Source organism: Oncorhynchus nerka, linkage group LG10 (genome assembly GCF_034236695.1).
Source record: "Oncorhynchus nerka isolate Pitt River linkage group LG10, Oner_Uvic_2.0, whole genome shotgun sequence".
Taxonomy (NCBI): Eukaryota; Metazoa; Chordata; class Actinopteri; order Salmoniformes; family Salmonidae; genus Oncorhynchus; species Oncorhynchus nerka.
In genome coordinates, this window is record NC_088405.1 from 68,812,393 (window position 1) to 68,826,238 (window position 13,846).

At 43.3% G+C, this 13,846-nt stretch overlaps 1 protein-coding gene across 4 annotated transcripts in view; it reads right to left on the minus strand.

Moving 5' to 3' along the window:
• Positions 1 to 13,846, minus strand: part of LOC115135910 (vacuole membrane protein 1-like) — a 100,987-nt gene that overhangs the window by 83,765 nt on the left and 3,376 nt on the right. Inside the window, exons 1-3 of one of the 4 annotated variants that reach the window (XM_029671104.2) lie at positions 9,875 to 9,986; positions 7,671 to 7,780; positions 7,292 to 7,427 (exon numbers count right to left, since the gene is read on the minus strand). In XM_029671104.2, coding sequence (XP_029526964.1) covers positions 7,292 to 7,427; positions 7,671 to 7,749 — 215 coding nt within the window. In that variant the 5' untranslated portion in view covers positions 7,750 to 7,780; positions 9,875 to 9,986. Of the gene's footprint in view, positions 1 to 7,291; positions 7,428 to 7,670; positions 7,781 to 9,151; positions 9,181 to 9,455; positions 9,559 to 9,874; positions 9,987 to 13,846 lie in introns of those variants that run through there. The other 3 variants (XM_029671106.2, XM_029671103.2, XM_029671105.2) reach the window with 3 other exon arrangements.

Consider the following 13,846-nt stretch of genomic DNA (forward strand, 5'->3'; position numbering starts at 1 on the left):
AAGATAAACGGAGCAAAGTACAGAGAGATCCTTGATGAAAACCCGTTCCAGAGCATTAAGGACCTCAGACTGGGGTGAAGGTTCACCTTCCAACAGGACAACAACCCTAAGCAAGACAATGCAGGAGTGGCTTCGGGACAAGTCTCTGAATGTCCTTGAGATACTTGAAAATAGCTGTGCAGCGACGCTCCCCATCCAACCTGACAGAACTTAAGTGGGTCTCCAGAGAAGAATGGGAGAAACTGGCAATTGGGAAATGATCACTCCAAATAGCAGAATCATCCATTACCTTCCATTCACACATGGCTGCAACAGCATTAGAAGCCATTGTGAGGTCCGGGCAGGATGTAACTCCTCTAACATCATCAACTCTTGTACCACATCCATCATTAAGATATACTAATGCTGTTGCTTCCATCATGTCCTTGACAATCATACCATTAGCATCAGTACGTGTGCTTCCCCATAAACTATTATGAGTATTAAAGTCGCTGCACCATCTCTCTAGAGCCCAATTCTCCTGATATTTCATCAAACATCACGACAGAGTTCACCACAAGAATTGTACAACTTGAACAGCTTAATATTACTAGCCCTACCATAGATTTCAACCATCACATTTATATTCAGGTGGAACAGAAATACTACGATATGCAAGCCCTTCCTTTATGAACGTAGCACATCCTCCACCCTGACCAGCTGTTCTGTCAGATCTGACTGAACAATAAACAGGAATAACAAAATCAACATGTGGTTTAAGCCACGTCTCTCTAATCTCTAAATCAATCACATGTTTCTTAAACTCTTGACCATTTGCAATAAGGCTTCTAGTTTCCATTAAAGGATGATAAAAAGTATAATACATCAAACTTATTCTGGTCATCATCCGGATTATGATTCAACATCTGATGTATCAATGGTACTGAAGCTTAAGTAATGTTCAGTCATTCTTGAGCTGCAATTCTTCACTACTTCCATTATTCGTGCAGTCCTGCTCCTCTTCTGACCCATATCGATTGCTCTACACAAGAACGCTATGAAGTCTATACGATTTACAATTTCTCTGTGCGATTTCTCTGTAACCAAACATTTTTGCTTGCATATCACATTGCACCAGGCTGAGGCGCCATGGGCTACAGTCATCCTAGACGCAGCCACCACTGATGTATTGGAGCCAGCATTTCAATCAAAAGGCTTGTTCATTTCACAAACAGCCTCTGCATAGGATGCATTATTCGTTACCTTGTACCTCTGCGTTTCCATGGCTTGTTTTGTTACTTCACATCCCCCATATGCTCCACTATGCTCACCATCACAGTTGCAACACTTAACTTTAGTATCAGGTCCACATTTTCCGTACTCATGATCCCCACCACACCTTGCACATCTCATTTTCCCTTTGCACACATTAGCAACATGTCCCATCCTTTGGGAATTAAAACACCGAAGTGGAGGTGGCAGTTTATTGGCAGCGCCCTCCAATAAGTAAGGTAGTATTTCAGAAATATCTATTGATTATGTAAATGAAGTGGTTAACTGTTTGTTTTCTACCATCAGAAGTGCAGTATGGTTTGTCATCTTGTGAACTTGGTCGTCTGAATCTCTGAGAGCACTGATGTATTTCAGAAAGCTATCTAGTGGAGGTAACAGATGTAAGTCATTTTGGTGTACTCTTGTTAATGTGTTATCTGTGTCAAACAAGCAAACCTAATCCTCTAAGCTTTAATACTTTGCTTGCTCTTTATCTGCTTCTGTACGGTTTCCCTTTAATCGGCCTAGAACCTGTCTAATGTTTAGATGTTACAATTGTAATAAAACATGTATATTTTTGCTGTTGTCTGATCTGCTCATTGCTCAGAACTGTTGCCCCAACTCAATAGGTGGCCTGTCACGAACGTGTGTGTGTGTTATGTTCTGGTTGAGGTGTTCTCCTCATTAAACAGTAGTTGTGCCATTTTAGCTAACCATAGTCGGCAGGCGTTACTACAATATACTACAGTCATGTCGGCAAAAACACTTTAGGGAAAGGGGGATACCTAGTCAGTTGTACAACGGAATGCATCTTCTGCATTTAATCCAGTCCCTCTGAATCAGAGAGGTGCAGTTAATACTGCAGTATGCTACAGTAAAGTCTGGAAAAAACAATACAGTGAGTGTAGTCATTTATTTAGAACATACTATACTATAGTATTTTCATGTGGGTTAGCTGTCAATGTGTAACATGTTTGAACTTGGACCACAAAGGAATTACGTGTAACTTTTTTTGTGTTATTCTCGACAAATTTCTAAATGCATTGTATCCACATTTGTGTTTTTATTGTTTTCATATAGTCATATAAAATCAATCAAGGGATACTACAGTATGGAGTATAGTATTCTACAACGTTCTATACTAAGCACTACACGATCCAGAGGGAAACTCAGAGGAGATCCCCTGCATGAGCTCCCCAAGGACAGCATGTTCAAATCAAAACAGCATCGACAAAGCTAGCTAGCAGTCCAATCGATCAGACAATTCTAAAGTAAGCACTACGTGATCAAGGAATGCTACAATGGGTATGTAGTATAGTATTCTACAACATTCTATCGTAAGCACTACATGATCAAGGGGGATACTACAGTGTGTAGTATGGTATTTCCATTACAAAATTATAAAGTAAGCACTACACATGAATCATTTTACCTTTATTTAACCAGGCAAGTCAGTTAAGAACAAATAGGGATAGTACAGTGTGTAGTATAGTATTCTACAGTATACTATAAAAGTCTATAGTAAGCACTACACGATCGAGGGATACTAGTACGTACTATAGTATTCTATAGTTAATTATAGTATGTGGGTTTACCAAACATTTCAGTTTCTAGACCTGTCCCCTAATTTTCAACCAATTGCAGGCTGGTGTTCATTATCAAGCATTTCTTGTTTTCCATAGGTCCAGCTAATTAAGTGGTTAATTGACGCAGGTGTTTCAGCTCAGTAACTAGGTCACCTGGCATTTTAAAATGGGTGTGCCAGAATGTTTGGAGTGGAAGGAAGACAGCTCCTTGAAGCAAGTGTGGAAAAGATGGAGGAAACATATTTTCTATTTGAAGCTGATGTTGGGTGATGAGAGAGTTAGTGTGCTACAGTTCTGTAAAAGAAAGGAAACAAAAGAAGTAAAGTTGTGATGGAAGCTAAGAAATCCCTAGATTATTTTATAGTCTGAGTGAGGGTTTTGGCTCAATGTTCCCAGGGGGATCTGTTTGAAATCACAAGGAATATCATGGGTGAGGTGATGTCGGTAAGAGTCAAAAGAGCTGGTCTTATTAAAATTATTACTTTATAAAATTGTGTCTGCAGAAAAATGTGCTTTGTGCCTTTAAGATTTTTGAATGGAATGTTTTGTGTATGGATTTCCGAAGCAGGAAGCCTGTCAATGGAGCCTGTCTCTCTGGGGTTGAGCATGAAGTGGATGCAGATTATAAACTCAGCGAAAAAAGAAACGTCCCTTTTTCAGGACCCGGTCTTTCAAAGATAATAGTAAAAATATTTAAAAAATTGTAAAAATCCAAATAAATTCACAGATCTTCATTGTAAAGGGTTTAAACACTGTTTTCCATGCTTGTTAATGAACCATAAAAAATTAATGAACATGCACCTGTGGTACGGTCGTTAAGACACTAACAGCTTACAGACGGTCGGCAATGAATTAAGGTCACAGTTATGAAAACTTAGGAAACTAAAGAGGCCTTTCCACTGACTCTGGAAAAAAAACAAGAAAGATGCCCAAGGTCCCTGCTCATCTGCTTGAACGCGTCTTAGGCATGAGGACTGCAGATGTGGCCAGGGCAATAAATTGTAATGTCCGTACTGTGAGACGCCAAAGACAGCGTTACAGGGAGACAGGACTGACAGCTGATCGTCCTCGCAGTGGCAGACCACCTGCACAGGATCGGTACATCACACCAACAACAACTGCCCGAGTTACACCAGGAACGCACAATCCCTCCATCAGTGCTCAGACTCTCCGCAATAGGCTGAATGAGGCTGGACCGAGGGCTTGTAGGCCTGTTGTAAGGCAGGTCCTCGCCAGACATCACCGGCAACAATGTCGCCTATGGGCACAAACCCACCGTCGCCGGACCAGACAGGACTGGCAAAAAGTGCTCTTCACTGACGAGTCGCGGTTTTGTCTCACCAGGGGTGATGGTCGGATTCGCGCTTATCGTCAAAGGAATGACACCGAGGCCTGTACTCTGGAGAGGGATCGATTTGGAGGTGCAGGGTCCGTCATGTTCTGGGGCGGTGTTATCACAGCATCATCGGACTGAGCTTGTTGTCATTGCAGGCAATCTCAACGCTGTGAGTTACAGGGAAGACATTGTCTGGCATTGTCATGCTGGAGGGTCATGTCAGGATGAGCCTGCAGGAAGGGTACCATACTGCTCGTTCTGTGCGTGATTTCCTGCAAGACAGGAATGTCAGTGTTCTGCCATGGACAGCAAAAAGCCCGGATCTCAATCCCATTGAGCACGTCTGGGACCTATTGGATCGGAGGGTGATGGCTAGGGCCATTCCCCCCAGAAATGTCCGGGAACTTGCAGGTGCCTTGGTGGAAGAGAGGGGTAACATCTCACAGTAAGAACTGGCAAATCTGGTGCAGTCCATGAGGAGGAGATGCACTACAGTACTTAATGCAGCTGGTGGCCACACCAGATACTGACTGTTACTTTTGATGTTGACCCCCTCTTTGTTCAGGGACACATTATTCCATTTCTGTTCGTCACATGTCTGTGGAACTTGTTCAGTTTGTCTGTTGTTGAATCTTGTTATGTTCATACAAATATTTACACATGTTACATCACTGGGGACAAGCTTCCTGCTATACAGGACCTATATACTAGGTGGAGTCAGAGAAAGGAACTAAAAATTGTCAAAGACTCCAGCCACCCAAGTTATAGACTTCTCTCTGCTACCGCACGGCAAGCGGTACCGGAGAGCCAAGTCTAGGTCCAAGAGGCTTCTAAACAGCCCCCCTGATCCCATCCCAATGTGTTTAAGTGGGCATCTGAGGCTGAGGGCTGTTGGAGGACTTAAGGCCCTGATCCTTGGTAACCTTATTAAAGGACTTACACTCACTTCCTCTCCTGTCTTCACCCACTTATTAATCTGTGTCACAGGATATTACAGATATCTTAATTTGAGACAGTTTGCTACAGCAGGAAAATAATCCTGCAGCAACAGGAAATGTGGATAATGGCTTTCTTGTAGGGGTTGATTAATAAAAATAATGAAGTCTGAAATTTCAAAGTGGAAATTCACAAGTTAAATTTCCTGCATTGCAGGAAGGTGCCATTTGCTTTCCAAATGGCACCTTATTCTCTACATAGTGCACTACTTTTGACCCTATTGAGGGTTTTCTGTTAATAATTTGAAAGTCAATTCAATCAGATATGAGATTATAAAGCAAACCCTAACAGTAGCCCTGAGTTCATGTCAACATGCGGCCTCAACCCTAAACATATTCCTACACCTAGCTTCATGTCCACATGTTAGCTCAACCCTAACACTAGCTTCATGTCCACATGTTAGCTCAACCCTAACCATTACCCTAACACTAACTTCATGTCCACATGTTAGCTCAACCCTAACCATTACCCTAACACTAGCTTCATGTCCACATGTTAGCTCAACCCTAACCATTACCCTAACACTAGCTTCATGTCCACATGTTAGCTCAACCCTAACCATTACCCTAACACTAGCTTCATGTCCACATGTTAGCTCAACCCTAACCATTACCCTAACACTAACTTCATGTCCACATGTTAGCTCAACCCTAACCATTACCCTAACACTAACTTCATGTCCACATGTTAGCTCAACCCTAACCATTACCCTAACACTAGCTTCATGTCCACATGTTAGCTCAACCCTAACCATTACCCTAACACTAGCTTCATGTCCACATGTTAGCTCAACCCTAACCATTACCCTAACACTAGCTTCATGTCCACATGTTAGCTCAACCCTAACCATTACCCTAACACTAGCTTCATGTCCACATGTCTGCTTATAAAGCTTTTGATACTACAAATAATTATCTGTGCTATAACTTATCACACTAGCTGTTATATATATATATTCACTTCTCTCTCACCATTTACATTTTATTTAACTAGGCAAGTCAAATAAGAACAAAATCTTATTTACAATGACGGCCTACACCGGCCAAACCCAAACGATGCTGGGCCAATTGTGCGCCGCCCTATGGGACTCCCAATCACGGCCGGGTGTGATACAGTCTGGAATGGAACCAGGGTGTCTGTAGTGACGCCTCAAGCACTGAGAGGCAGTACCTTTAGACCGCTGTGCCATTCAGGAGCCCATGCAATCCACTTGCTATGAAAACAACTTCCTGAACTAAGCAGCCTCTTACTCTGGCAGCAAGCTACTTGTCTTGTGCTTTACCACATCCTCTTGTCATTTAGAAAATAAACATTATGTCCTCATGCACAACCACAAGAGGCTCAATGTGCACATTGACTTCATGTCATCGTGTACATGTCAACAGACAATTAGGTGACTAAAAACAGGGAAAACATCATGGGGATCACCCTTGAGACAAGGTTATTCATATCAGAAACCGGTTCTATATTACCATCAACATTGAGCCTGCAATGATACGGAGTGTGTGGGAGTATTATTCAACTGAACACATAATACCATTTTTAATAAATGGTCCAGTGTTTGTTTGGTCTGACTGTAGAGCCAGGCACACAGGATGAATTACAGGAGAGTGAGCCAGGAGGGCAGCAGGTAGACTTTCAAGGTCTCCTGTCTGCACGTCCTTTCTCCTCGCATCCTTCTCAAAACACTTTGAAGGAGAAGGTCCGAAGGGAGGGACATTGGCTCTTCTCCCCCAATGCAGTTAGAGAAGGAGGTGAGGACAGAGGCAGCGAGGAATAGAGGAAAGACGAATTGAGAAAGAGCCTCTATCTTCTACTGTAGACTCTGACCCTGCTGCCTCCACGTCGGTCTGTGGCTGGGCTGCCATAACATGGCCACAGCAGTAGGGAGTGTGTGTGTGGGCTCAGACCTTTGTCTTATTCCACATCCACCAGCTCGACTGTATACTTGCTTAGTCTGTCATAGTGCAATGGATCGCAGTATTGGGGAGATTCATGAATACATAACCTCTGTTTCCACACTGAGAAACAGAAATACTTTATATTTTAACACTTTGTAGTCAACACTTTTTATATTCAACACTTCCAAGATGGAGGAGATGAGGACTGAAGTGTGTCTCACCTCCACATCCAGTCCTTCAGGGTTGTGAGCAGCTCCCGCAGGAAGTAGTGTAGCGTGACGAGCGGTTTCTTCCATAACACCAGAGACACACGCTCCTCGCGGTCCCTCTGCTTCCTCTCACTCAGCGACAAGGAGTCTTCAAAAAAACACACACACACAGTGGGTTTTACCTTTACCACCTCTAAAGACATGTCAGTCAATGTGAACTACTAGGCTGTAGCTTAAATCAACTCAAATGATACTGTGCTGGTTTTTATTTTTCTTCAGTCAGGATGAACAAATACTTTGGCCTACATCACCGTATGTTACGTCAACAATAACAATCATTAACTTCATTAACTGGTCATGGTCATGTTGTGGTTCATTCAGCGGTCCCTACCTGCAGACTGGCCGTTGTGCTTTTCTCTGGCTGATAGGCGCCTCTGAGGTAGCTCGCAGTCTGCCCCATTGTTTGCCATCTCATTGAGTAGTGGTTGGACCGGGGGACACCTGAAGAGGAATTACAAAAAACAGAGAGGACAGACTGGTTAGAGCAGACTTAGGGGACTGTCGGTCCCGACTGAGTGTTGAGCAAAGTGCAGCAAGATATGGGACAGACTGTGTAGTGTTGGCAGGTCTAGTCATGGCGGAGTGATGATCAGAGTGCAGAAGGTGATGGTATCATTAGGTCATACATAGGGCTTTATCGGGTTACCACTAATCTGCAGGACACAGAACAGTGTGTGAGAGACAGCTTAGAGCTGAGAGTTGGGACTCTGACATACAGGCACGCAGGCTGCTCAGCTCTGGTGGAAGTGTCAGTGTCACACAGCCTGATAATCCCTCTATCCAGCACCCTTGGCTCTGCTACAGGAGGGCCCCTGTATTCAGTTTACAAATGTACACATTAACTGGGCTGACAGACTGCAGAGACAGTAGAGCGTTGGATTTTACAGGGGCCCATGATGGCTCTTTTCTATTATAGATAGGAATTCTATGGACACATGCTGACTGAGGCCCGAGTAGGGTTGTTTTTGTTGTGAGAAATAGCTGCGAGCCTCTGGAACACACATGGACAGCGACAACCTACTACTGAACGGTATAGGGTGGCTCATAGGTCTAAATCCAGAGGTTCATCACTGCTCATTCAAACCTCCTAGTAAGTGAATGAGCAAGTTATTTACAATCAACACTACAAAAAAGTAGCCAAACAGATGTTTTACAAAAAGTTACCAGTTCCTTCTAATACAAATACTGGGATAGAAAAGGGTTGGGAAAATGTTATTTATTGGGCTGAAAATACTGTAGCATTAAAATCATCACTCAGTCAGTGTTGAGTTATTATATTATATTCAGTGTAGTAGGAGATAATAGCCTACTACACCTACATGCTCAATAATGCAGTGTCCGAGTGTTGGTGCAACACAAGCACAAAATACACAGACTGGTTCCTACACCTACCAGTTAAGCTAGTCGTGTAAAGTTTAGGGGGAGTAAAGGTATTGGATGCCCCATATCAACTTCAACTGCTGCCTCTAATCATACCATGAATGTTTTCTGTGAGAGAAGTCACTTTGGCTGAGACAAAACAGCTTGGATATCCGGTGTATTGACAGCTATCCAAAAAGGAGAGCAATAAGCATCATGCATCAAAGCCAGCTGCATTGCAGAGCTAGTCAAGCACCTTTAAAGGGCCAATCTGGAATTGCTACATACATTTTTGGTCAGTTAAATTAATAGCCATTGATTCTTGAAGAAAATAACTTTTGTAAATGCTTCATGAGTTAATGTCATATCCCATAAAATCCCACAAAATAAGCTGGTTTTACTCCAATGTTTGTAAACAAACACTGTATAGCTTCAAAACATGGTTAACATTACCATTTTGATCTCATGGATGGTCAGTCCTTGCAGCCACAGCTCTAGGAATTTGAGTGTTCATATTTCTCAAGCCCCATCCCTCAGCTGTTTACCAAAACAAGAGGCAGGGTGTACCTTTTTGTTATTGTTTGAACTCCGGATTGACCCTTTAATATATTGTCTTGTCTACTCTTGCGCGTCAACAAGACTGTTGTTTGGCTGTGTGACGTAACTTGGTGCAAAAAGTTGACAAATAAGTAGCATCACAGTTGGAACCCCCACTACGCTTCATCATTTAAAGAGCGGAATCTTTGATTTACCTTACCTCTCACAATCCGCAAATTCAAGGCTGATGCCTGAAAAGAACAAAACAGCGCGTGTCCTAGATCCAGCAGCGCGCACAAAATCCGCCAGAGCCACGGACTCGATTGCGCAATAACTTCCTTCAATAAACAGACTGCGCGTTTGAGACCTATTGTGAACCCACTTGTGCCGTTACGCTTCGAAAGCAAAACTATGGTTGTGAAACTTCACCAGGGGATAAATTATAATTAAAGTAACATGTTAAACAATCGCGTCGAATTAAATGTGATTTATTTTTGACAAGCAGTTATAGCATCACTCCCTCTCCACGCAGTGCGCACTGGTTTTTAAAGTAGCCTATCAACAGTACCAAAAAGTAATATGAATCTCTTGGTACGCAACAAGTAATGCACAATGTTCGAGGCAGGCAGAGCAACTTACCATACTGAGATGTCTTGAGTGCTAGCAATATGCCAAAAACCACCGTTTCAAGCTCCGGTGGCAATATAATTATACAACCTACACGACTATAGTCTAGTGCGGGGTGTGGTGGGGGCTCAGAAAGGGATAACGCACTAGAAGGATAGTCGGGGGCCGCGGAGGGGGTGGTGGCAAGTAAATGAGACATTTCACCATTTGCAGTAACTACCCCAAGAGTTCAAATCTAATTTAAAGCTCCAAAAATATATTCAGATCACTTTCCTGGAACACAAGTACAATTGAGTTTTTTTTAATATATATTTTTTATATATATATATATAAAAAGTGATCTGAATATATTTTTGGAGCTTTAAATTAGTTATATATATATATTAGTAGGGTGGGGGAGGAGGATTATTTAAGATACTGTTGGAAGAGGCAGGGTTTTCGGGAAGATGGGCAGGGACTCCTGTCCTAGCTTCAGGTGGAAGCTGGTTCCACCGTTGGAGGACCAAGAGACCTGAGGTGGCAGAACGGAGTGCTCGGGTTGGGGTGTAGGGTTTGAGCATAGCCTGACGGTAGGGAAGGGCAGTTCCTCTTGCTGTTCTGTAGGTAAGCACCATGGTCTTGTAGTGGATGTGAGCTTTAACTGGAAGTCAGTGGAAGATTGGGGTGACATGAGAGAATTTGGGAAGGTTGAAAACCAGATGGGTTACTGCGTTCTGGATAAGTTGCAGGGGTTTAATGGCACAAGTGGGGAGCCCAGCCAACAGCGAGTTGCAGTAATACAGACGGGAGAGGACAAGTGCCTGGATTAGTGAGTGAAGTAGGGTCGTACTCTACGGATGTTGTAGAGCATGAACCTGCAAGAGCAGGTCACTGCTTTGATGTTTGCAGAGAACAACAGGGTGTTGTCCAGGGTCACGCCAAGGCTTTTTGCATTCTGGGAGGCTGACACTGTGGAGTTGTCAACCGTGATGGAGAGGTCTTAGTGGATTCGGCTATTTCAGCCACACCTGTTGCTGACAGGTGTATAAAATTGAGCACACAACCATACAATCTCAATTGACAAACATTGGCAGTAGAATGGCCTTACTGAAGCACTGAGTGACTTTAAATGTGGCACAGTCATAGGATGCCACCTTTCCAACATATCAGTTCATCAAATTTCTGCCTTGCTAGAGCTGCCCCAGTCAACTGTAAGTGCTGTTATTGTGAAGTGGAAACGACTAGGAGCAACAACGGCTCAGCTGCGACGTGGTAGGCCACTTCACACACAGAACGGGACTGCTGAAGCGCATGAGCGCGTAACAATCATCTGTCCTAGGTTACAACACTCACTACCAAGTTCCAAACTGCCTCTGAAGACAACATCAGCACAATAACTGTTTATCGGGAGCATCATGAAATGGGTTTCCATGGCCGAGCAGCCGCACACAAGCCTAGGATCACCATGTGCACCACCAAGCATTGGCAGGAGTTGTGTAAAGTGTGCCGCCATTGGAAACGCGTTCTCTCGAGTGATGAATCACACTTCACCATCTGGCAGTCCGATTGACGAATCTGGGTTTCGTGGATGCCAAGAGAACACTACCTACCCCAATGTATAGTACCAACTGTAAAGTTTGGTGGAGGAGGAATAATGGTCTGAGGCTGTTTTCTATGCTTCTGGCTAGGCTCCTTAGTTCCAGTGAAGGGAAATCTTAAAGCTACAGCATCTAATGACATTCTAGATGATTCTGTGCTTCCAACTTTGTGGCAACAGATTAGGGAAGGCCCTTTCCTGTTTCAGCATGACAATGCCCCCGTATACAAGGCGAGGCCATACAAAAATGGTTTGTTGAGATCTGTGTGGAAGAACTTGACTGGCCCGCACAGAGCCCTGACCTCAACCCCATCGAACACCTTTTGGGATGAATTGGAACGGCGACTGCGAGCCAGGCCTAAGCGCCAAACATCAGTGCCTGACCTCACTAATGCTCTTGTGGCTGAATGGATGCAAATACCCGCAGCAATGTTCCTAGTGACAAACCTTGCCAGAAGACTGGAGGCTGTTATAGCAGCAAAGGGGGACCAACCCCATAAGTTTAATGATCTTGCAAATATACATTTTGATAGGATCTTGAAACCATGGAAAGGGAAACCTGTCCATCTGAGTAAATTACACTGATTAATTCTCTAATGATATCGCAGTTTACATATTTATTCATGGCTCTACCCACTCCAGGAAAATATTTTTGTAAGTCACGTGAGCAAACAATATTTTATTTGTAATAAAAACAGAAAGTTAAAAGGGTATATTTATATAATGAATATACGTGTAGAGGGCTAAAACTATTACATATCAAGGCATTAAACCTATATTAAAGCTTCTATTATCCCTGGGGCGGCAGGTAGCCTAGTGGTTAGTGTTGGGCCAGTAACCGAAAGGTTGCTAGATCGAATCCCCGAGCTGACAAGGTAAAAATCTGTCGTTCTGTCCCTGAACAAGGCAGTTAACCCGCTGTTCCTAGGCCATCATTGTAAATAAGAATTTGTTCTTAACTGACTTAAAGGTTTAATGCCAAAACTGTATCTAGTAACTGGTTTTCCAGTAGGACACATCTAATGTTTGAAAGGAGCCTCTTTGCTGTTATACAGATTAAAACGATACATTTCTGGTGGATTGACAATAAAACCCTGTCTTTTTAAATAAAGCCATACTGAGTGGGCTACAATTCCAATTTGTAGCCCACTCTTCCTCCAGAAGAGGAAGAACATTTATTACAAATAATGTTTAAACTCCAATGTACTGATAGAGGATACACCACTTTTATTTTATTGGAGAGAATGTATAAGGAAGTTTATTTCATGTTTATGAATGACATTGCAAACAACGATGGTAAAATTGTCACACAAGCAATTAATCAAATTGTATTGAGATGTATTCTCTATAAAATATTATAACCAACTCATTGCACCTCTTGCCACAAAAATGGAAGAGGAAATTACTTAAATGAAAGGAATTAGTTATTTTGTCTGCCACCAATTAAAAATCAGAAATAGCTTCCAATGAGCCATTCTAAATTGTTAAAATGTTAAAATGTATCAGTTTCACTTGCAGTCAATAGGGTTGACAACCGCATACAATTCAAGATAGTTAGGAACAGATTTTCATGAACTGCTATACAAAACCACAATTGACACATCAGTCTGTTACTTTCAATTAAATCTATTATATTAAATTCTTGCTACAAAAAGAATGCTCAGTATGTGGGGCATTGGACAGTCAGACCTGTGCAGACTGCCATGCGGAAACCGACTCATTAGGGCATCTCTTTTGGTACTGTCCATCGGTGCCAGGTTTTTGGAGTCAGGTCCAGGAATGGTTGTCATAATAGAGGTGGCAGGTAGCCTAGTGGTTAGAGCGTTGGGCCAGTAACCAGCAGGAAGCCTAGTGGTTAGAGCGTTGGGCCAGTAACCAGCAGGTAGCCTAGTGGTTAGAGCGTTGGGCCAGTAACCAGCAGGTAGCCTAGTGGTTAGAGCGTTGGGCCAGTAACCAGCAGGTAGCCTAGTGGTTAGAGCGTTGGGCCAATAACCAGCAGGTAGCCTAGTTAGAGCATTGGGCCAGTAACCAGCAGGTAGCCTAGTGGTTAGAGCGTTGGGCCAATAACCAGCAGGTAGCCTAGTGGTTAGAGCATTGAGCCAGTAACCAGCAGGTAGCCCAGTGGTTAGAGCGTTGGGCCAGTAACCAGCAGGTAGCCTAGTGGTTAGAGCGTTGGGCCAATAACCAGCAGGTAGCCTAGTGGTTAGAGCATTGAGCCAGTAACCAGCAGGTAGCCCAGTGGTTAGAGCGTTGGGCCAGTAACCAGCAGGTAGCCTAGTGGTTAGAGTGTTGGACCAGTAACCAGCAGGTAGCCTAGTGGTTAGAGCGTTGGGCCAGTATCCAGCAGGTAGCCTAGTGGTTAGAGCGTTGGGCCAGTAACCAGCAGGTAGCCCAGTGGTTAGAGCGTT